The following is a 24,420-nucleotide window of genomic DNA, read 5'->3' as shown; positions in this document are numbered from 1 at the left end:
CAGCAACCTCGGGCGGTGGCACATAGTTGTTGTTCCGTGCAAAATAGGCGGAAACAACAACTGTCTACTGCTTTTCTCTAGTCGATGGGAATCCCGCTAGTTGGGCTTGGACTGTGTACTACAATAGATCAACTCATACAATCGTCGCCGAGAATAAATCGAAGATTTTAGTCGGATCAAAGCAGCAGTCAGCTGCTCTCGGTCAGCCTCCGACGTGGTCATCAGTGGACGCGTCATTATTCTTCGAGCTTCAAGCAGAAATAATCTTTCCACACCTCAGAGCAGTGATAGTCAAATTGCGTCCTCTGGGCTCCATGTGGCCCTTAGAAGTAGTCTGCGACCCGCAGACCATCGGGATGCCTCTTGAATGTTGTGCAGCCGAATGCTTTTGATATAAATATTATTGTAAGTTCCAGAAAATCACAGTTGAGGCCGCTTGGAAACATTTTATTTTGAGTAGTCACGGCCAGAAGTCAGAGCAGCCAGTGGCTTTCATGGGGAAGATCTTATTTGGTTCTCACTATGTCTACATCCAGGCACTACTGCCCTAGAGATTAGAGGCTATTTGCTCCGCATAGTAAAGAGAATATCGTACACGTTAAAAGACAGTCAAATGGTTCGGATGCAACACATCCGACATCAACTCTGGTTCTCGATCGTCGATCAGTACGCACGGGACCAACAGCTTTTGCTATGAGATATGAGCGGAACTCACCACCTGCCCCGCCACTAGCTAGATAGCGCAATTCTGCAGCGTTGTATATTCTCAAGGTCATGGAGAAAATTGTTGCAGTCCGTATAATTGCACACACTTAAAAAAAAGCACCGAAGTCAGCAACATTTTGCCGAGATTTGGGCAACCGAACGTTCAACCCTGTCTCAACCCTCGCCGCGTCTCGAAGGGACTCGAGAGTGTCCCAGAGATGCGCACGAAACACATCACTCGATCCAATGTAGCTCTGATCAGTCGCGTCAGTTTATCCGGAAAACCGTGTTCGTGTATTATCTACCATAGGTTGTCTCAATCGACTGTATCGTATGCTGCTTCGAAATGAATAAAGATGTGATGCGTGGGCACGTTGTACTCTCGACATTTCTGCAAGATCTGTCGGATAGTAAAAATTTGGTTCGTAGTTGCGCGAGCCCCCATGAAACCCGCCTGATAATTCCCTACGAAACCTTGTGCTATCGGTGACAGCCGGCGTAACAGGATGTGGGAGAGTACCTTGTAGGCGGCGTTTACCAGCGTAATACCACGATAGTTGCAGCAGTCTAGCCGATCACCCTTTTTGTAGATGAGACAAACCACTCCTTCCATCCATTCCTCCGGTAGCTTAGCCTCCTCCCAAATCCTCGAAATAATTCAGTTTAGAGCCTTTGCTATCGTTTCTCCGCCATGTTTTATAAAGCTCTGTCGGTAGGCGGTCCTTCCTAACGGCTTTATTCGTCTTCAGCAGCCCGATTTCTCGTTTGACTTCTTGGAGATCAGGTGCTAGGACATTACTATCTTCCATGGGCGCTCCTAGGTTAAATTCCGTTCCGCCTTCTTCTGCGACTTCGCCATTGAGGTGTTCATCGAAGAACTGCTTCCATCTGTCGACCACCTCGCGCTCGTTTGTGATTAGATTCCCTCCCTCGGCTCTACACATGACAGGTTTCGGTGTGTTGCCCTTTCGAGTTTGGTTCACCTTCTCATAAAACTTGTGCGTGTCATTAGCTGGGAATAGTTGTTCTAATTCTTCACGATCTCTGTCCTCCGCTTTTTTCTCCTCAGGAAATCTGTTGGCGCTTTTTCCTCCACAGAATCGTGGTCAACTGGTTCCTAGCTCGTCGGTATTTAGCCAGGTTCTCTCTAGTGGCAATACTTAGATAATTTTTCCAAGCAGTTTTTCCCCTCCACCGCTTGTTGGCATTCCCCATCAAACAAATCATGTACTCCGAAGCTCAATACCTAATGCCGGGGTAGCGGCCTCTTCGATGACCGAGCGTATTCTGCCCCAACCGTCTTCGAGGTTTGAAGCACCTAACTCCTCGGAAGAAGGCAGTACCTCATTCAATTTTCTTCTTGAATTTCTTGAGCGTCTTGACACTCGCAGGCGGCTTCGATCTGGTTGAGCCATCTTGCACGTTGGACCTTTCTATTCCTGGTACCGGCGGGGTTCTTGAAGAGAACGGACAAGCAGGATCCTTCGACTCATTTTGAACTAGAGTTTTGAAAAATGCCCAATACGAACGAAGCAAGTATGTTCGGCTTCCGCATGTGCGTCACATTAGTATTTTGTTTTGTCATTCAATTTATCTTTATGAAATTCGTTAGCCGAATCAGAACAAAGGCAATTGTTGCCGGAAAGTGACAGTTTATTGTCAACAGATGAATTCCAATGCTTATCTTTTGCGTTTTGTGGGACAAACCGTACTTCACTTACCGTAAAAAAGGAAGTCTCGTTTTCACATTTCATAGTCGGTTCTCACCTGTACCCAAATCAGTGACGGGCTAATCTTTACCACCAAATACTGGCACGTTCATGTAGATATCTGCCTCAAATCAGCTGCAAATCGACTGCAATGATGATAAAAGCTCGGAAAACCCAACCTCCGAATGCGTACTTGCAATTATGGCAGCGGCGGCGGTGTAATCAACTATAGAGCCGAAAGCCAGCGAGATTTCCTTATAACCTTTCGCGCGTAGCGCGTTTGTTAATCGTTTGTTTTCGTTCGTCACTGTTTCCGAAAATAGTCGCCTATCAGCCTTAAACAAACAAACAAAAAAATTCGTTCGAAACAAGCCTAAGCGTGTCCGTTGTGTGTTGATAAATGATTCAATTGTTTCGCAATCGTTCGTTCGATTCTTACCTCAGTTTGTTTTGTAATAAAATGTGTGAATTATAATCGAAGCAAAAAAGCGCCGCTGGCGCTGTTATCTCACACTACGCGGGCACAGAGTGCCTCATTAAAAGAATCCACGTTCTACAATTTTGTTCTTCCACAATTTTTTTCCCTTCACAATCAAGTTCGTCACAACGTCATCACAACGAACTTGCTTGGCTGATGGCAATCTGACTGACAGCCGCCCGGGGCACGGGTTCATCGATTGCTTCGATCGCGTTTCCCACATGCTTCTTCGCACCCACCTGGGTTGAGCGGGGGAAAAACAGCACACGATAAATACGATGCACTGCAAGTAAGTATGCAAGTTAAGTCCCCCTTTCCTGCTCGTAAACGATATCAGCCGAGCTTCCCGTTATCAACAACAGCAACAACGGGTCGTGCTGCGAAGTTACACAATACCTCTAGCAGGCTCCCATCGACCGACGACGCTACGGTACACCCTCGCCCCTCCACTCTGCCTAGGCTGACTGATAACACAGTCCAGCACCCGGCAGAAAGCGTATAATAATAGAATAACCCACGGGAGAAGGAGGAAAAGAATGGATTGCGCTCGAGCATTATGTAGATTACATTGTTGACGGTTCCCATCGGTCGGCGGTGGTGGTGGGTTGACTTGCAAGTTCAATGTCATCGTCAAGGATTATTCCGCATGCATTTCTCCCGGTTTCCCGAATGCACCACTCTGACTGATAACGATTATGCATATACCTACCTACATTCTCGCTGACTTTTTTTTTAAATGAATTTCCATCCAGTGAACGAACTTACCCACTTTAGTAACCACTTTAATCTGTTGCCTCATCCACAGTTACCGACAACTATCACTACCTGCACACGATGAACGCGGCGGCGGCGGCCGGCTACACGTCATCGCACTTCCAGACGCCCTCGCAACCCCGGAATCAGTCCGGCAATCCACTGGCGAACGGTGGCAACGGGCTGAACGTTATGGGTCAGCATCATCTGCATCCTCACCATCCGCATCTGGGCGGGCAGCATCCGGGCGCGCAGGTGGGGAACAACGCCGGCGGTCACCCGGGGGTCATGGCCGGCGGGCTGGTCAATGGGCTGCACCATCATCCGCAGAACGTGTCGTCCAGCTGTCCGGATGATCTGTCCTACATGCTCGAGCTTGGCTTCCCGCCGCGGAAGCTCAAAAAACCGAAGAAGCCCAAACTGGAGATGGGCGTCAAACGTAAGTCTCGCGAAGGATCCACTACCTATCTGTGGGAGTTCCTGCTCAAACTACTGCAAGACCGCGAATACTGTCCACGGTTCATCAAGTGGACCAACCGGGAGAAGGGTGTGTTCAAACTGGTCGACTCGAAGGCCGTCTCCAAGCTGTGGGGAATGCACAAAAACAAACCGGACATGAACTACGAAACGATGGGCCGCGCGCTGCGGTACTACTACCAGCGGGGCATCCTGGCCAAGGTGGACGGCCAACGGTTGGTGTATCAGTTTGTCGACGTACCGAAGGACATCATCGAAATCGACTGCTCCGGCACATAGGGATACGTTCGACGTCCCGCCGGACGTCCCTAGCCTCGCAGCGCGGCCACCAACCAACCAAGTAAACCATCAAGCATACATGAAAGCAAACTTGAACACACACACACCACACATACACACTCACTAGTCCGGTTTCCGGCTGTCCCCCGGCACACCAGCAGCAGGCGGCCCGGGGGACAGTCTTCCCATCGCGGTCTACCTTGTAAAAAATGAGAAATCTACTCCTTCCTTTTTGTTTTGTGTTAGAAGAGTGTACAGAGACGACAACGTGCTAAATGATCTTCTGTTCGTTTAAAATGATATTTATTTTTAAAAACAAAGTTTCCCTTCTCCTAATTTTAAGCTTTTCCATAATATGTATCATACTAGGCAGTAAGTTGTAAAATTATTTCACTGTAAAAATCATAATTTATTTAAGTTAACCTCCCCTCTTTGTCCCGAGAAACAAAAAAAAAACCGATCCCCCCCTCAACGGCAAACGAATGCAATGTTCGGTTGAAACAGCGAAGTACTAGACCGCCGTCGTAAAAACCCCCGCCCCCGCGTAAAGCTCCACGCGCGAGCATACAATGATAAAAGACAATAAAAACAAAAAACACACAGAGAAAACCGGCTCACTTTAGGTTTTTCGCTGTAATTTGATTCTTTTTAGCCGATGAGTTTCTTTTTTTTTAACTTTTTTACGTTTGTTTCATCACACACAAACACACACAGCATACAAAAACCAATCGAATTAACTACTTTACAATATAATAAGGGCAATAGACGAAAAAACACTGAAAGGAAAGAAAACGAAACACTATGAATCAGAAGACAGGATAATGGTCAAAGGATAACAAGAAAAGTACAAATCGAAAGAAGAAAAAAACAAAACACAAAAAACCCCCCAATGAAACCTCGCTCTTGCAGTACTAGAACGCTAGAACGCACCGAGAGTGCGGTGCGGCTCTAGTAGAGTACAGCCAGCAGTGCAGGATAATTTTTTTCTTGTAATTAAACCGCTTAACCGCGTGTGCGCGCTCGCTGTAGGTTTAGATTGAATACACTTCTTCCTTTTTTTCTTTTTTGTTTCTTCTTTTTTCTTGTGCTTCGTGTTTTTTTTTTAAAATTAGCGTGTATGTCCGTACCTTTTTCGGAAGCGCGGTTTTTTCACTCCGCTGACGATGTAAATTTTTTGTGTAAATTTTCTGCGTTAGAAGTAAGGACTTCCCCCTCCCGTCCCCGCCTCCCCCTCAGCGTAGGTTTTAGGTTTAAGATAAACCCCCCTTTAAATAGTTTTTCGTTAGTGATAGCTGCTAGCTAGCTCGGTAAGTGTCTGTAATCAAGTGTAAAAGTAGGTTTCCTTTAAGTTTAAAGTATTTTGCGTTTAAAGTTTTATCGTTCTTTTATTTTTATTTTTTGTTTTTGTAATTTCAAAGTATCTTTTCTCCTTTTGTTTATTCTTTCGGTAACCAGATCAAGTTTCTGATTCATTTTAGAAATGTTACTGTTTCTATTTTTACTGACCACAAAACAGTTCACTGCCGCCACCCCCGTCAGTCGTCGTTAAAACAATTTGTTTTCTTTATTAAGTCGTCCTTAAGTTTTTAAGAATTTGTCAATCAAAGTGAGAAACTGAAAATCAAAAAGAGCTAGGAAAGAAGCAGAACTACTACTTTGTGAATGATGCGGAAGTGCGGAAGGAACATCCTCTCACACACACACACAAAAAAATACAGAAACACCCACAACACACAAACAAACATAAGCATAATTTGCATGCAAGACGCTAGCCGACAAGAATTTAAAACGAGAATAAATGAAGTTTCTTTAGAATCTTGATCTCATTAATTTATTTGTACTGACACAGACGAAAGATATTTTTTTTGTTTTGTTCTGACGAAATTACTTTGGTTTCCTCACGTGTAAATAAGCCTTAAATTTGAGTTCTTCATCGTTTCATTTTTAAATTTATTACGTGATCTACCTACTAATGTGATTTGATTGAAGAGAAAAAAAATCAACACGGAAATGGAAAAGATTCTGGCGGCCTGCGGCCGACCGGCACAGTTCTAGATTCGATGGAACAGAACTAGCTAATCTACATTTTATTCGACACTGCCAACTGCCCTCTGATCGAGAGTGAGAGAGTAGCCGCGCACCCTTGGTGCTTGAGATAGTTTAGCAAAGTAGTGAAGTAAAGTGCTAGTACGTGGTCAGACCGAATCTAGTACCGGCCGACGGCCGGCCGACCAGATTGTATCCATTTGCCCAAAATCAAAGGAAAAACGTGTTAGCTTTCGCAATATTCTTCGCAGAAAACATGGCTGCCTGTTCCCTCTTTGGATTTTTAATGCTGCTTTGTTCTATAATAAACTACACTATCCATCCCCGGGGCATCGAGCCGCCGGCCAGCCAGGCCGCTTCGCGGATGCTTTAACGTAATAGATTGATTCTTTATTTTTTTTATTTGTCAACGGACAAACATATGTGCAATGAACCAAAACAATAGAAGAGATAAACACAAACAACACACACAATCGAAACTCAGAGAAGTTTGTCAGAAGAAATCCGATTTCGAGAAGATCAAAAATCAAACCGAGAAGTTATCAAGCAAAGTAAAACTAAAACAGAAAAGTATAGAATGAATATCCCCCCCACTAAAAGAGAGGAGAAAAAATCTATAGTTTTTACATAGACGTAAAGATTTATACTAAAAGCAAAGAAAAACAAACAAAACGAAGAAACATCTATAAACAACACATATAACAAGCAAGCAAAAGAGAGTACAGGAGAAAACAGAGAGAGAAAAAAACAAAACACGAGATATTTCAGTGAGATCACCTAGAACGCGTGCGTGCGTGCGTGCGTCGCGTGCGTGCACGCGTACGCAAGTGTTGCAAGCAGCAAAACAGACGAAGGCAAAAGAAAAAAAAAGTAAGCAAGCAAGCAAGCAAACAAACAAACAAACACAATCTTCTAGAATTCATTTGTTATGTGTATATTAATTATACTTTAAATGTTGCAAATTTTATACATAAAATTATAAACTACTAGAAAAAAAAGAAAATAAAAATTATATAATTTAATTTGAAACCATCAGTTGTCCCAACTTAGTTTTACCTCTTTTTTTCTTGTACCACTTTTTTTCACTTTCGCCTCTGTTGCCTTGGTTTCGGTTTCGCTTTTATGGTTTATCCACGAGAACTTTTTCACAGCCTTCCACGATCCTGAATAATTATTCACTTCCTTTCTGCTGTTATATCTTTTGTGTACTTACTTTTTTTTTGTGCAGGTGCATGTGCACCTTAATTGGAACCGCGCACTGGTGCATTAGGAAAAATAAAACAAAAAAAACATGTGATAGCAAAATCAGAAAACAACGTAATGCATCGTAACGGCGATGATGTACTACGTCGGTTGCATACTTTTAGGCTTTAGTTTTACAACAAACCGGTACCGTTGCAAACCGTCTAACTGTAGGCGCTTGAGTGAACAACTATGTGTGAACAGGCTTTAGCTGTAGAACCGGTGTGCATACTTACTGGCGAAAGAGTGCTCGGCATTTGTCTTAACCTTTGTGTGCCCAACGACTCTGTTTTAAAAGAGACGGTTAGTCGCTCGAATAATGAAAAGTGATGATTTTTCTATTAGATAAGTTAAGTTTCGCTCCAAAACGCTTGTCGCTCAAATAGATAATTTTAATAGACGAACAAATATCAGAAAACAACCCAAGCAAACAATTAATATGATAACGATGGTGTATAACGATGGAAATGTTATTTTATTGTTAGTTGCAAACAAGAACCGTCACCTATACTGTAACATTTTACCGGAAATCCAGCAGTTGCTCAATTCTAGGGCATTCCACGCGATTCCAATCGATCCGAATCTATCTTCTCCGAATCAGTTACAAATCGGTACCTCTAACCCTACAGGATTTACTCCGGGATGGCCCATCTGATCTTTGTATTTCGTTATATGGGGAAACTCCACGGTATCAATTTTAAGACTGTTGATACCAGTATTACCCTAGGACAGGACGTGCCATCTGGCTTCTTACTATTCTTTTCATTATGACCGCCATCCCGATTGAATATTCTTTGTACACTCTGCACCACTGTTGCCTGCACATATTGTTTTAAGAATAACTTCGTTTGCCGAAAATCAGCTCCCGAATACGCCACAGTTAATGCGACCAAAATCATGTTTTGCATTTTATTTTGAATATTAAAATTCGTGTACAAACAAAACTAATATAAAACCAAGCATAGAACTACAGAATACAAAAGAAATTAAAATTTGGAAATAATAACTTATTGACGTATTCCCACTAAAGAGTTTCAGCAACACTGAAAGCGATACCGCGTTATATTTTCCAGTCAACGGTTGCTCGTTACTTTCAGTCAATCAGAAATTGGGTCAATTTTGGGTTTGGGTCCTAGATATTACCAATGTTGTTTCATCCCTGATTTGCAAAATGCAAACCAAATTTTCCCATAAATTACAGGCGTTGTCGCCGTGCTTTCCAGACACAGACGACGGTTAGACACACATCCTGTATTAAAAGTAAACCGGCTTGAGAAAGTGGGCGACCCCCTTACGTCAAATTACGGAGTTTATGTTTTTTTTACACGAATATTGAAATTTATTCGGCATTTTTACATGAAAGTCTTGCAAGATAGAATGATGAAGGTGGTGTAAAACTTTGCGTTTTCTGATTCCCTTTGGATATGAATGAAAAATGTAGCAAAATAAATTAAATTTCATTCAGTTGACATACACAGTATCAAGAAATCTAACAAATTTTACTGTCCCACTAGCATAATTTTCGCAAATTTTGTTGCATGACAGTTAAACCACAAACATCCATGCATTTTTTTTTATTGAAATTGATAATGTGTTTGAGCCTTCATTTTGTTGAACGCAAATTAAAGCTAAAAAGGACAACCCAGGTTTATTTTACTAACAATCTGTTATTCCTTGTTTTTTCCTGCTTGTACAACGATATATCAAAAATTAATTAATAGAGCAGGGCGGGGCATAGGTGCGATGGTTGAAGTTGTCATCAATTTTCGTGAGATAAAAAGAAGGACAGCAACATAATATATTTTATAGTAATGCAGTAACTCAATGTCTTCACATTCTACTATAAATCATCTGCGGGTTTTGCAAAATAAATTCTGCTTTCTTCTGATCCAGTGCCGATTTGCACTTTTACCCCACTAGCGGGGCAGAAGTATGAAGCTCGATTCCATGAAATTAGCACAACAGTAGCTAACAAAACCATATCTTCAATCTGCGGTATGTTTCGGTAAGGAATATTCTCAATTTGCACCTTTCCTATTTTGCACTGGTGTTGGTGTATTGCAGCCTCCGTTAGATCGAAACTTTTCCAAACGTTTGTTTTTTGTTTCATCGGCGGAAAACCATTGTTTTCTTTCGGCCAACATCTGTAGAGCACGCAGTTTTCTGCAGATCTTCCATTTCTAGTATCTGTAATATACACACAGAGAACAGACTACCAGGTAATTGACAAAAAGTGTGTAAAAGGTTTTTATGTAATCTACGAGAAATCCTTCAATAGAGCACCCCTCGAGCAGTAAGTGGCAAACTAAATCTTGATGGCGCTGCCGTCGCTGCTATGTAACTCCAGCACAAAGAAATATTGATAAAGGTACATGGATATTTTTTGATGCGTTTGGCAAACTATTTCTGGAGGGCGCTACCGACAGATTTTACACACAAAAAATCGATTACTTCCTTCGAGCCTGTTAATCTGTTCTCTGTGCTATTGAGTCGTCGGATTATTGGGTGTCGGATTAGCGGGGGATACTGTAGTGCCTAAAGCTGTATATAATTAACTATAAGGCACCCCGGGGCAAGTGAGAATACGGGGTAAGTGGGAACGGAGCTCATAACTCTCTTCAACCTCATTTTCTCCAACCGAACCTTTCAAGAATTTTTTAATCAAATTTGAATATAGGTCCCACTTGCCCCATTTACCGGGGCAAGTGGGACCTATCGCCATGTTTTTGAAAATTCTCCTCCAGATTCATTTCATGTAAACTAATAGGCCTTTTTCGTAATTAAACCTTCGAAGTGATACCACTGTAGAGTTTCTGTGCTGAAAGTATTTTGAAATAACCATAGGTATAGATAACACAGTGGAATAAACACTAACTATGCATTTTTAGGTCCATGAATCGCACTTTTGCCCCGCTAGACGCTTAACGGCGTTAAATTAAATTACGGAAAAGCGAAATATATTTTGTAAATTCTTTTCACCGTATTTTCAAAACAGATATGTGAGTGATGTAAAATTCTGCCACAAATTTTCAACAAGTAGTATCCTCCTGTTGATATCGTATTTGCCGTACAATGGAAAATTACTTCAAAACCGCCCTAAAATAACATTTGTACATAACTCAGCAACCGTAAACCGTTCGTAAACAACCAAAGTTTACGTAAGATTCAAGCTGTCAAAGCAGTCACCCAACCATGCCAAGGTAGTCAATTTACTCCGAATCGGCACCGATAAATCATTGAATCGCACTTTTACCCCTCCTTACTCTATATGTTGCGCGTCTTCTAATTGCACTCAAAATAATTTTCACGTCGAAATTACGTGAAAAGTTATGTGATTATTTTCCATCTAACTTTTCCCGTATTATTTACGTGAATTTAACGTAGTTTGCATTAGTATGCGTGCATTTACGTGGAAATCAGATAGATGTTATTGTATTTTCCAACAATGTTCAACTGAAAGTCACGTAACTCCCTGTAGAGAAATTTACGTGATTTTTCACGTGGAAAGAACGTGTGGATTATTTTGCGTGTGTCCTTAAATATTTTAGCTTGCCATAGTGTACATTTTAAGCTACTTCGTAGAACAATTTTCCGATTTTCTAAAAACAAACAATCAAAATGTGTCCAATAAGGTAATGACAAATATTTTATTTTTTGTGCAAACTTTTTCAATCAATGAAGAGAATGTTGTTCGTTGATGAGCCATGTGGCTCTGCATAGCTCATCATCAGCAGCATAGAGCCGGGGTGACTCGTGCTGTTACAAGCAGTCGTCTCCATTCAACTTGGGCCACTGGTTGCCAATTTCCCAGTCGTGTCAGAAGTCGCAAATCACTTTCGACCTAGTCGAATCATCTTGACCACGTTGAGTCCCTCTGTTTCTGGGGCCGGTAGGGTTGTTGAAGAGAACTGTTTTCATGCAGCACTGTCGTCCTGCATCCTTACGACGTGTCCGGCCCACCGTAGCTTACCAACTTTCGTCAAATGTACGATAGGAATCTCTCCAAGCAGTGCACTATGGGCAAAAACGAGCAAAATAACGGACGCAATTAAGATACGGCCTGCTGATGAAACATAGATGATCTTATGTAAAAATTTTCGGAGAATTGCCTGGTACCCACCCCTTTTCTGTTTGTCATCGAAAAGTGTCCCATTTTGCTTATTTTAAACATTTTTCAACGTAGGACCACGTCTTAGGGCAAGGTTTGGCTAGATAGGGTGTCATTCCAAAAAAATCTGTCTCGAAAGTGGTCAAGTTTTGAACGCTAATAGCTCAGTGGTTTTCCGAACGATTTCCAATATTTTCGCACCAATCGATCGGAACGTCTTGTACGCGTTGGTCCAAATGAAGAACGCTATTAATCCTTAAGTGTACTCTTGAAAATGAAAATAATGAAGCATTCTCCATTTAGAAATCCTCGCATCCTGATTGGTTGGTAAGGACGTCATCAAAGTTTGAACGTGTTTTATTGTAAAAAAATCAGAGGGGTTGTGTATAAGACACGACCGCATACTCAACGTAGGACTACGCAAAGTTAATGTAAAGGTGCGTTTAGAATGGGCAATTTTGGCTACGTTGGGAATGCAATATGTTGCTAGTTTTTGCTCAATGTTGCTTCTGTCGCCACCTGCACATTTGTGGTACGTCGCCATAGTTACTTGGAAACATCAGCAACTGTTAGGAACAATTCCATGCCACTAGTTGCCAATCTAGACACACCTTACTAAAACACTTTTGAGAAAATTGATTGCTAATGGAAATTATAATACTCTTCATTGACAGTTATGATGGTTCTGAAAAGAACCATTTTGAAAGTTTAAAATTGACTGAAACGATTGGATTGGCTACTTTGTGCTGTAGATAAAAAGCATAGTGTTAGCATTACAAAAGCATTACATTACATTACATATTGCAGAACGTCGCATCGTGCAAATTATAAGCAATCTGGCACATGCTAAACCGTTATTTAGAGCAGCATGGGGTCGAAATCAGACTTCATGATAATGCTGATAATTTAAGTTTTCTGTTTGACACTGTGAATTAAAGTAATGTATGGTATAATCATAAATGACATTCTTTTTCTTACATCTGATTTCCAGTGGCAACATTATCGAGTTGATGTCGCTTGTCCGAATATTTCAACTGGATTGTTTAAAAGGTTCAAGGGAAGAAATCACATTGTTTCTGGTTAAGATAATGGTGAATTACCACTACAGAGTAACAATTATTAATAAAATTAATTTGGCTAATCAGAAACTTACTAACCGTTAAAATCAGGTACTTGGTGTTTTCTCCTTACCGGTTGGTAAGGAAAAGCTCTTGGCACTAATGTCGATATGGAAATAACTTCATTACTGTCCATCCATGTTTCGCTGAGCGCAAGGATATCTGCCTGTCTGAGAACCGCATCGGTTGAAATATCTGCTGAATGTGCGTACGTTTAGACTCTGTACATTCAGGCTCAGCAGTACAGCAAAATGGCTTACGTTAGATATAAATTCTAGAAGTTCAGTACCTAAAGTAACCAATTTGTGGTTTTCCAGGCGCCGTAATTCCTGGATTCTCGGTGATGCAGTTCCCTTGGCATGGTAAAACTTAATTCGTCAAGTACAATCCTTCAATCGATGTAACTCTTGACATTCCCACGTACACCAACTGCTGATGTTCTTGTCCCTTGCCATACTCGTACGCGATTTCAGAAAATGTGCCGCCTTGTGTACAGTAAGAGCATTCGCACCTACTAAAGCAAATTGTATACGGTTGCACTTAACGCTACTTAGCTTAATATTTGCAGATCACTTTTCAATAGGTGTCCAATCGGGCTGAAGAACGTCATGCTTAGAGTACACAGCTGGCCAATGGAGTCGTTTTCAAATTTGAGCAATGATAATAAAGCACAGGTGGCGAGTACTTCACATATTAATATTTTGAACCTACATTATTTTTTATAATATTCCATCCGGCAAGTTGCAAGCATGGAATGGTATATTCATAAACAAGCCGAAAATGTTTGCTGACTGATCCCGAATTGTGAACTCTCACCCTTCAAGAGGGGGCGAGGGCTCCCATACAAATGAAATGCAAATTTTCTCATAACTCGAGAACTAATCAAGCAAATGGAACCAAATTTGACATGTGGGGGTTTTCGGAGGCAAGAATTTTTTCTATGGTAAATTATAAACCCTCTCCCTTTAAGAGGGGGTGGGCTTCCGTGAAATTGTACACTCCACGTAAGGTTTTTCGCGAAATGGTATTCGGCAAAATGTTTTACAATCACGGCGAATATTTAACGGCTATCCGCTTTATTTTACCTGGCTATGCAACGGGGGCGGGTTGTTTGCTACTTTACTGTGAGGAAAAATTCCGTGACTTCCGGTACTAAAACCGGCCGATAAAATTCTTAGGGCATGTAAATAAGGATATTTTGGTTTTATAACGTTGTAAAAACATTCTTTTACAAGCTGTATAGCTGTGTTTGACGAATTGCTAATTTTTCAGCTTTTTGATCAAAAACTGTAAACCACCGAAACACCCCTGGGACAGAGAGGGTTAAAGTTTGCGTAGGGTCCGCAAATCGGGTTCCACTCGGTCAACCTATCTTGCCCGCAGCGCACCTGTTCACCTAACTTCCATCGGGTCGTTGTCGAGCAGCATTTTTTCTGGATTGTGGTCAACCTTCCTTACAACGTCTCCAACTCATCGCAGCCGGTGGATATTTGAGTTGTCGACGATGACTGATTAGCTGTTATTTTCGTTATTTAGGCTACTTCAAAATTGTCATGCACGGCACAGTTCAGCCGCGAGCTCAAATACACGAACTCGTCTGCCGCTTCGATTAGGTCGCCGTCAATCCGAGTTTTCAGTGGGAGGCAGATATTTGTCTTCTTGCAGCCTCTTGTTTGCATATATTTTGTCTTCGACGTATGAATGACACGTCCAACTCTACTGCCTAACATATGGATAAAACAGCGCTGCACCGTCTACTAATAATCTGAAGGAGTCCTTCATTTTCATGTTTAAATATAAATTACAGGAATGATGGTCCTATAGTGCTCCCTTGTGTAACACAAGCTTGGATTAGACTTACGTGAACTAAATCGTTTAGTATATATTGTTAATTGATGACTTAAAGGTAAAATGTCAGTACGTACGTTCGGAACCCTGCTCTGGAAAAGCTCTGAAAGTGAATATACATATGTTATGATGCAGAGTTACAAGCATGATAAACATAATCGTACAAACTACTGAAACAAAATTACTGTCAAGAATAATTTTAAAGCCTGTGTTAACGTATACAGTTTAGTTCCTAGCTCGTTACAAAATTATATTTTGGCGTACGTAAACATAAGTTTATAAAGCTTACTAGGAACAAAAGTATGCAACCGATAAAACTAAATTGAAATTAATATTAGGAATTCTGGTCACAAAAACTTAAACTTATCTATTCAAAATAGATAAACGGTATTATTTTCTTTTAAACTCACTCGTGGTTCAACCATTTAAGTATTTACGCTTGCCTAGCAGCAACTTCTCGAATTTAGACTTGACTACGATTAAAATTTATAGAAAAAAAAAGAAAATCTCGGACCCCTATCACGCCGCTGGTGTATAGATTGAATTCAACATAACGTAGCAAAATACATGAAAGAAATTTGGAAGACTTGATCAAGGACTCGAAACGCTAAATCTTGTAGAAAATTGACCCATTAGAATCTCAAACTGTAATTTTAACAATTTAGTAAACAAAAACAAAACGGACAGTAAATATAGAGTGTAATCTAACTAAGGTAGCTTTTCACATCTCATCCGAGAGAGCATCACTTTCGAGTTACAGCTAAGTAAAGGTAGCTTACACATCTGTAAGTCTCATATTAGATAGATTAAACAATTGTTAAGCATCGTGTGTGTTAATTAGAACACTATGAAAAGCATCCTTTTCTGGACTCTATACACGTGCAACAAAAATATCATATAATCTATGTATTAAACGTCCCTAGCAAAGATTCCGCAAATACCTCCCCCGGGTGCTGGAGTTAACTTTTCACGCAAATCAAATCAAATGTTGATTCGGTATTTTGTGTTTTCTGCGAAACAGGGAAAGATTGGCATATGTAACTGTTAGAATCTATTGTTTCGAATGGATTAGGTTAAACCGTATTGGATTTCGAAAAGCAAAACGATTGGAATAAGACTGAAATAAACAAAAAACTCTAAACCATTAGGCAAAAAAAAAAATCATAAGAGCGAAGCCGGACTTTGAATACGGCTAACTTATAGAAGCTAATAAATGAACCGATTGGCTGTGTGAGAATAAAATATGAGCAAACTGGCGACGCTAAAACGATTAAATCAAGGTAAATGAATGTGATATGTACGATTAAATATTGGTATCAAAATTTTAGGGTAGACAAAATTCAACTTTGGTTTTGGTTTATCTTCTTCGTTTTTTTCTATTGGAACTAAATCACGTCAGCAGGTTTTGAACTGAAAAAATTGAAAAAAGAATTAACTCCACACCACACATAAAAGTAATCTAGAATGATCACTCGTCGAAATTGCGTAGGTAAACTTTAAATCTTATTCATCTAAATACACAATTTATAACTCATTGCAATAAAAGAAAATACAAGGATAGTATAGAATTTATTTTGTGTGGTCCAAAAACCGTATTCGTGAAAATCGTGAAACATCCACATTTAGCTAAAAAGAATATTACGACAGAGCGGTTTCGCCACTTAAACTTGATGATGAGAACGCGAGCAATTTGTAAATATTTTTTACACGTAGGACATCAGGGCTCTTAGTCAGTAAAACACATTGTAGCATATTCTCAAATGAATGCTCTTTCTCTCTGTGCTGTTCAATTTTAAATCTAGCAATTACCAACCACACGTTTACAGCGTTACCAAGTCACACCTGGTAACGGTTTGCTGCCGTATTTCTAGTTTATTATACAGACATAGTGGTAGCAAATTTTTTACTTCTGTTGTATGAGTTTAAGTATCGGGAAGAAATCTTACTGTTTTTAGGAGAAGAATGTAGCAAAATTTAAAGTTCATATATCTAGCAAAAACAAACAGAAAAAAAGCCAACCAACACGAAAGTTACAAAGATATAGTCCAATTGAATCCCACACAAACAAAACTGCAACTTGAGAGTACACACAGGCAACGATTCCAACACAAAATATTACAAAATATAATACCTCACCAATAGTGTAATCAGATATAGCGAAATTTTCTTAACAAAATATAAAACTATATAGAGAGGCAGTTCGGTACTGTTGAACCACGTTCAGCCTTCGGTTCGAAACGGTTTCAAGATTATATCCCCAAACTGCAGTTAGGGAACACCCATGGGAAGACCACTTCCACTGTAAACTGTAAGCATATTCGTACTGAAGAGAAAATAATATTGGTGTTATTGGTCATACATGGCTTATTTTGTTGTTGAATGTTAATTTTTACATCAAAAACGTTGATATTTTTAGACCTTTTGTTCACTTCTTAGAAATTTGTACTGTAAAAAATAGTACAAACTATCATTTTCTGTTAGTGAACCGCAAAAAAAAAATTATTCCCAGGTTTCGAAACATCGTGCAAGGACAAGGTGTGAAACGGCACTCCAATCCGGCACTCTGTATAATAGTAGTTAATTTTTCATACTTCTTGGACCATAATCAATCATATGAAAGTATCAAAAACAAAGGTTCGCTTATTAGAGAACAAAGCTAAAAGCAACATACAAAAGTGAACAAAACAATGTACATCGTTGAAGAAATTACCTCAGAATCAGAAGTTTCACAAATCAAGTTAGTCTGTTAAGGGCAGCAGAGTTTAAGAAATTATTGCATCTTATCATCATACTCAAAAGATTTTGCAGTCCATATTCTATACACAGGTCGGAGGCAAATGCGGACTTAAAAAGCGCGCCGAGCCTTTTGCATTAAACCTATAACGATTTATGTAAATCGTACGAAAGTATAGCAATTACATACGCCATAAATTGAACACTAGAAGAGCTATTTCTCTGTCAACCATTGTGGTAAGGAATATTGAAGTATAAAGTATCTCATTAGCAGCCTAGCGTCAAAACATGATTGTAGAGGTGGAAGTTCTTTCCACTAAACTGGCATTAGTGCACAACAAAAGCAGCATTTTTATAAAATTTAAAATAAATTTAAATTACAAAAAAAACATACGATAAAGTGAAGAAAAAACTAGCAAACATTTTACACACCTTTATATTTAGCGAATGAGAAAAGACTTGACTACATTGAAACTAAAATTAAACCCTACACACAGACACGATATTGAACACATCTATGCTGCAAGCAAATTGTAAAATTAAAAAAAAATGAACCATTCATAAAAAGTTAAGGATTGTTAGGAACGATTAGAACAGAAATAGTGTAGGCTCATCATTCAGCTTTTGGCTTTTTCTTTTTCGTTCATCGAATACCTCCAGATGCGCATATAAACTATATTTACTACATCTTTGCTGATACAGTACAATAAAACGGCGATAATTCTAAGATTTTTTTCCTGGAACCAAAGATGATAATTTCATATCAAAACATTTTAACCCGTTAAACGTATATCTATATCTGCAGATAGTAAAATGAATTGTCGTTGAACGAAAAGTTTTGTTTGCAATCAAATAATAGACCAAATATTCAACCAGTTTATTCAACTGCAACTGATTTCCCCTAGGGAAACCATTTACGAGGTGATAAATTATGTTTAAGTCGCCAAAAATTGAAAATAATTAGTCCAATAGAACAGACAAATTTTTCAGTTTTACTGGAACCGAAAAAACCGCATTCATAGTAAAATTAGTTAAATCCTCCGACGCGTTTTTATTTGTCAAACAAGATTGAACATTAAGCAAAAATTAACCTATCGTAAAAAAATCACGTTCTAGCCGCAATTTTCATACTGACTGTTACTACTGTGCAAGCAAATGAAGAAAGGGATAGAGTAACGAAACGAAAGCAAAGAATTTTAGGCGTCGAAATATAGGAATAGAGTGAGTGTTTCAATTTTTGCTTCTAAACCAATAGATATCCAACAAACCCAAAAAAACTCCCGCTAGCTCATTGCAGCAGAAATGAAGCTGCCGAAAAGGCGCAGCCATCTTAGCGTTTTATCAGACGCCATTAAGAGCAAAGTAGAAGAAGAAGGAGAGGAAAAGGAATAGTAAGTAAATGTCCACTCGAAACGCGGACGGAAAAGCGATACCATACAGTCCCTCTCGGAGAGAATGGGCCACCACAAGACTAGCATTCACATTATACTACGAGGATGAGATACACATGATTACTAATGAAAAATGTTCTTAATTATATATGAATGATACAAGTAAAACAATTAAGAAACTATCAGGAAGAAAAATATACATCATACACCGTGTAAAATATAAATAATGAATAAAGTATTAATCTTCTTAACAAAGTCTTGAGTTTTATTTGAAATCTTTTCTATCTTCTGTATAGTTCATAGTTTTCTCTACTCTGCTGTTCAAATAGATACGAATTCATGATCTCGGATTAAAAATACTCGGAAAAACGGAAAACTCGGATTGAAGAATGTAATTTCACTAATCCAGTGTGATTTTCAAATAAACAGCAAATCTCGGGTAATTTTTCAAATAAACCTATGTGACAATGAGAAATGTTCTTCGTGTCTCCTCTCTTCTGCTTTTACGGCGATACTAATGCATTTTAACACATCAGCTTTGCATTAACCAGTGGCTGGAGTCACTAGTTAGCTAAATGTTTTGAAAATTTTCTTTTCTATGCATTTAAGTTGCCGTGAAAAGCAGAAGAGAGGAGAAAAATTACCCGAGAAATGTTTTAGTTCACATTTGGGAAACAAACACCTTTTCTTCACTATGCTAGAGAGATGCATTCTTTCAATAATTTCTATCGTCCTTCTTTTTCCGTTTGGTATATTCATAGCTAGTTACATATAATATTGTCCCATTTGGAAAAATTAATGAAAAGCAATGCCCCGACGTGTCGTTCCCCTTAGGAACAGAAACAAAACCAAATCACCCAAACAAGCAAAACGCAGGCAGGATATTTCCGTCAGTGTAGGACAGGCGCATCTCGTCAATTTTCTCTATCAACCTTGGGCGCAGTGTGTTTCAGTGCAGTTTGTTTTGATTACTCTTTCTACACCGCACATTCTAATCACCGCTCTTTCCGCTCTTGCCTCGCGTCTTCGTCTCTTCCGTTTTCTTTATTTTCACCATTTTCACTCAAGTCAAGTCGATCGACCGAAGCTGTCAAATTTTCTTCTCTGCATTTTTGCATCGCCCAGAGGAGGAAAAAAAGTGTTCTGCTGCTGCGAAAAAAACACTAGTTCCGTGCTACGGTGGTTGTTATTCCAGTGATATTGTGTGTAAATTGTTCGAAATCATACTGAACTGTACTGTAAAGGTATGTAAGATGTGTCACTAGTGTTAATCTGATAAAAGTTGGTATTAAATGGAAGAAAAACATGAAAAATAGCTACTGTGCTACTTCGTTGCAACTCATTGTTTTTGGAGAGGGGTGGAAGTCTACCCCACACATAGTTTTCTTTTCCGAGGATCGATAATATTTTGATGAAATATTTTTCACTGAGAGGTCTGTAATCATGAAAATTTGACTATAAATCGCCATTATTCATAGTTTCGTTTATTACCATCAAATTTGCACGTCGGGAATAGCCTGGCTACTGCGATGGCTCTCGATATTGATTAAAAGACGGATTAAAATTAGTTTTATTTCTTTACGTAATTATGCATGTTCAAAGGCAGGAAAAGTGCGAAATTCTTTGGTAAAATCAAGTTTTTCTATGTTATGTGTGATTATTTAACTAAGTAAAATTAATACAATTAATTAATAGGAACAAAGAGAATATAGGTGATTAACGGCGCTTCATACATTTTCAAACAACTACAGATAAGATGTGTAGAATTACTACTTATTCAGACATTCGTCTAGACCCATAAAACAATGTCCGAAAACAGTATAGTTTTAAATTTAAAAGTAAATGTTTTGACGTAGGACTACGTCTTTAGATTGACAAGCACTTTAGAAAAAACAAAAAAGTGGTTATGGTTTGCTCGCTTGTAACTCAGTCAGCTCTCAATAGATTCTAGAGATATTGGTATCCATCGATTGGAAATTTTTCCAATAATCCATTACAATATAGCGAACAACATGTTTCCCTAACTAACTTTTAAATATTTGAAAAAAGTTAGGCATTATCTAACTAAAAATCCACGCTCTGTGATTGGTCGTAATAAATAATCTGGATTTGCCGTAGCGACAATGATGTTTCCATACCAAAAGCAGTACGGTTGTATACAACTGCCCCCTCGCGCCAACTGGTCGAAGAGAAGTATATCAGAAAAAGAAGTCCTCTCGTCCTAACAAAATTTCTGAGTATTACTATAATCCTAGACCGGTATCTGTCATGAATAAAATTAATAGAATATATTTTCGAACCTACGAAGACAACGTGTTTTCGCTGTGAATCAGGTAAGACTACATGCAGTAGTCAGGTAAGACTACATGCAGCAGTACATGTGCTCTCAAAACTATCAACGGTATACACCTCGCGACAAAGCCGGCCTCCTCGGTTAAACATTCGGCAACTAGACAACCTGCAAATTGTCGAGAACTATGCACAACTGCTGCATGAAGCGCTGCCTTCCTCGCATGGTCATCAATGAAAAAGCGCCAAAACAGAGATCGTGAAAAGCTAGAATAACTAACACGTGCAAATTCTATGAGATGGTGAATCAATATCGTAAAGAATACACATCGAAGCGTAAAATATCTAAGAACTTTCAAGTGAAACTAGACGCTGGAAGCTTGAAATCCTAGGGCTTAGCAAGTTTTACTTTGGCGTACAAGGTGAAAATGGTATTCCAGAAAGAGTAGCTGGATTCCTACTGGGCCTAGGAGCACATGTAGCCTTGATGCAATAATAATCGACAAACCAACGAATACTTGTGGTCAGATTAAGATCCCGGGTTAGAAACCTTACTACGATCCATCGCTATGCGCCAACAGATGCTGCCGATGTGCAAGAAAACGTTTTTACAGCCAGCTGAACGGTGTGACGGAGAAATTCCCGAAGTGTGGGACCTTCAAATTCACTTAGGCGACTTCATCGCGAAGATTGGCTCGAACAATGTGGGTTTTGAACGCGTCATGGGACGCCATGACCTAGGAGAGATGAGCGAAAATGGGGAGCTGTTTACAGAATCTTGTAATAATAACATGATCGTTGGTGGAACGCTCTTTTCCAGCAAATAAAGTCACAGGGATTTCACGTGATGGCCGAGCAGAAAACCAAATCGACCACATCTGCAATCAACCGAAAATGGCGACCGAGCCTTCTTGATGTATGCAACAAATGCAGCGCTGTTACTCCATCCGACCATCATCTTGCTATTGCTGAGATACGTTTGCGCGTCGCACGTGTCCAACGACGGGAGGAGAAAGTTAAATGCCGTTACGACGTCCACCGGTTGGAGAACCCTGATGTGAAAAGGGCCTTTGTCGAACACCTTGAAACCCGAGCCTCGGAGATGCCGCCTGATGAAACCGTCGAAGAGCAATGGACCGGTATTATGAACACCTTCATCACGACCAGTGACAAAACCCTCGGCAAAGCGCACAGCGGGCAGAGGGAATGCATTAGTGAACACATTTTTGTTTCGGCCATTCGTTACTAGCCAAGTTAGAACAGTTTTATATAAAATAAGGACGTGGTTAAAGGACTTATTAATAAAAACAATGTTTAAAAATTCGAAGTCTTCTGTTTGCCCAGATAACTACAAGGCAAACTTTTCGATTTTCTCGGACATTGCTTATTTCAAAAGCTTACAACTCGAACCAAGCGCCAAACAACAAAATTTTTCTTATAAATACGCAAGCCAATTTTCTCAGAAATCTAAGAAAAATGTGAATTGGAAAAAAAATTTCAATGCGGTAATCTGGTAATCTCTGTAGTAGTAATCTCTGGTTACTACGCACTGATACGCCTTGCTGGAAACCCCTTGTACCCAGGTAATTTCCCAGGCATTTCCAATGCAATTTAAATGCAAGCCAATGAGCATTTAAGTTGCATTAAATGCTATTTTGGTAAAATATGCGTCTACTTTACTGCTAGCCCTCATATAGTACTGGCAATGCTAGCATTTGCAGCTAGTTACCGACAAGAAGAATTTAAATAGAATTGTGGATGCCAATTTACAACAGTTATGCAGTCAAAACGCTGATAAACAGCAACCTGCAGTATAAAACGCCAGGGATGCTAATAAACGATTGATTTACTGCTGATACTAATACTTATTGGTTACCTGGGTACACTTGTGTTCATCACAGGGTATTTAACCAGTTTTTTTGTTCTATCTATGTCATCTTGTTCTAGCCTGCTTATACAAAACTTAATAAATAGACCATTTTTAGTCAAAATTATCACCAGTTTCTTGATAATTGGAACCAATTACAGGTCAACCCAAATATTGACATATTAACATACACAGGGATGGTCCGATCTCAATTTTGATTAATCGAGCATATTGATCGTAGCTAAAAGTATCATTTTTTATAACATTTTAATTTGATAGCTATGCATAGTCAACCAATATTCTATAAATTGTTAGTTTATTGAAGGCATATCTAATCATAAGTTTATGGCGGTTAGGGGCCATTCAGATACCACGTGGACACAAAAATGCCAATTTTCAACACCCCCCTCCCCCTCCGTGGACAAGCGTGGACATCGACTCTACCCCCACTCCCTCCCTTGTTTGTCCACGGGGCCTTTTTTTTATGTGAAATTCTACACTCAATTCTGTTTTTCAATTTGCGTTATTCTGTAAGGCCATTACAAATATTTTATAAAGTTTTTGTCCTTCCGGTGTTCGGCCACTGAAGGGGGGGCGAAAAAAAACAAAGTGAATTTTTTAATCGAGCAAAAAAAACATGGATTTCAAGAATTTTTATTTAAGGTTTAAACGTGAAAACCCGAATCTATTCTTGCTTATAATATATACGTTATTATTTTCTATGCAAAAATATACGAAAAAAGACAAAAACGAAGGAAAATTTTTTTGGACGATTTTCGGAAATTCCATTGTTCGAATTTCCATTTCTGTTTCGTGCTAGAAGCGTTAATTCAACTCGGAGACTCGTTTTTCGAGTTTTTCAGACTGTAGAGCCCACAGACAATTGATTTTATAAAAAGAAATTTGACTCATATCCTTCAAATTATTTTTTTGCCCCCCGATTTTTCAAGCCAATTTCCAATGGGGGGGGGGTGACAAAAACTTGAAATATGATTTGCAATGGCCTAACTTGGAAAAGGCAGTACACAAGGGGTCGGGCACTCAGCACATTGTGCCGCGGTACTCCAGAGTTATTAGGCGGCACTCCTCCGGTTCAATTTTACATATGAAATGGGAGCACTGCTAGTTGTCAAAATCAACTCGCACGGTTGCCAGATCTATCAGATTATAACGAATTTAACAAATCTTGCAGTTCGTCACTTGGGGGTCATGCATGTGTGACAAAATGTGACAAGGAAGGAGGAGGGGTTGATATTGATCAAAATTTGCGTGACGTACTAAACGGATGTTACCTCGCGTGTAAAACTGCACCATCTGAACGTGAAATAATATTACTTGTGCGGTGTGTACTGCTTAAGAAACCATTAGAGAAATCGA

At 39.5% G+C, this 24,420-nt stretch overlaps 2 protein-coding genes across 3 annotated transcripts in view; both read left to right on the top strand.

The window, feature by feature from the left end:
• Positions 1-7,357, top strand: part of LOC128734819 (ecdysone-induced protein 74EF-like) — a 118,325-nt gene extending 110,968 nt beyond the window's left edge. Inside the window, 2 exon segments of the mRNA XM_053829183.1 lie at positions 3,698-4,336; positions 4,339-7,357. Of these exon segments, the coding sequence (XP_053685158.1) occupies positions 3,698-4,336; positions 4,339-4,466 (767 nt within the window). The 3' untranslated portion in view covers positions 4,467-7,357.
• A 12,667-nt stretch (positions 7,358-20,024) lies between these two features.
• Positions 20,025-24,420, top strand: part of LOC128733682 (rab GTPase-activating protein 1-like) — a 28,371-nt gene continuing 23,975 nt past the window's right edge. The window contains exon 1 of one of the 2 annotated variants that reach the window (XM_053827441.1): positions 20,025-20,131. The gene's annotated coding sequence lies outside the window, so the exon portion shown is untranslated. Of the gene's footprint in view, positions 20,132-20,216; positions 20,321-24,420 lie in introns of those variants that run through there. The other variant, XM_053827442.1, reaches the window with a different exon arrangement.

This window comes from Sabethes cyaneus, chromosome 2, assembly GCF_943734655.1.
Source record: "Sabethes cyaneus chromosome 2, idSabCyanKW18_F2, whole genome shotgun sequence".
NCBI classification, from domain to species: domain Eukaryota; kingdom Metazoa; phylum Arthropoda; class Insecta; order Diptera; family Culicidae; genus Sabethes; species Sabethes cyaneus.
The sequence above is the reverse complement of the archived record's forward strand: the minus strand, read 5'-3'. Positions and strand labels throughout refer to the sequence as shown.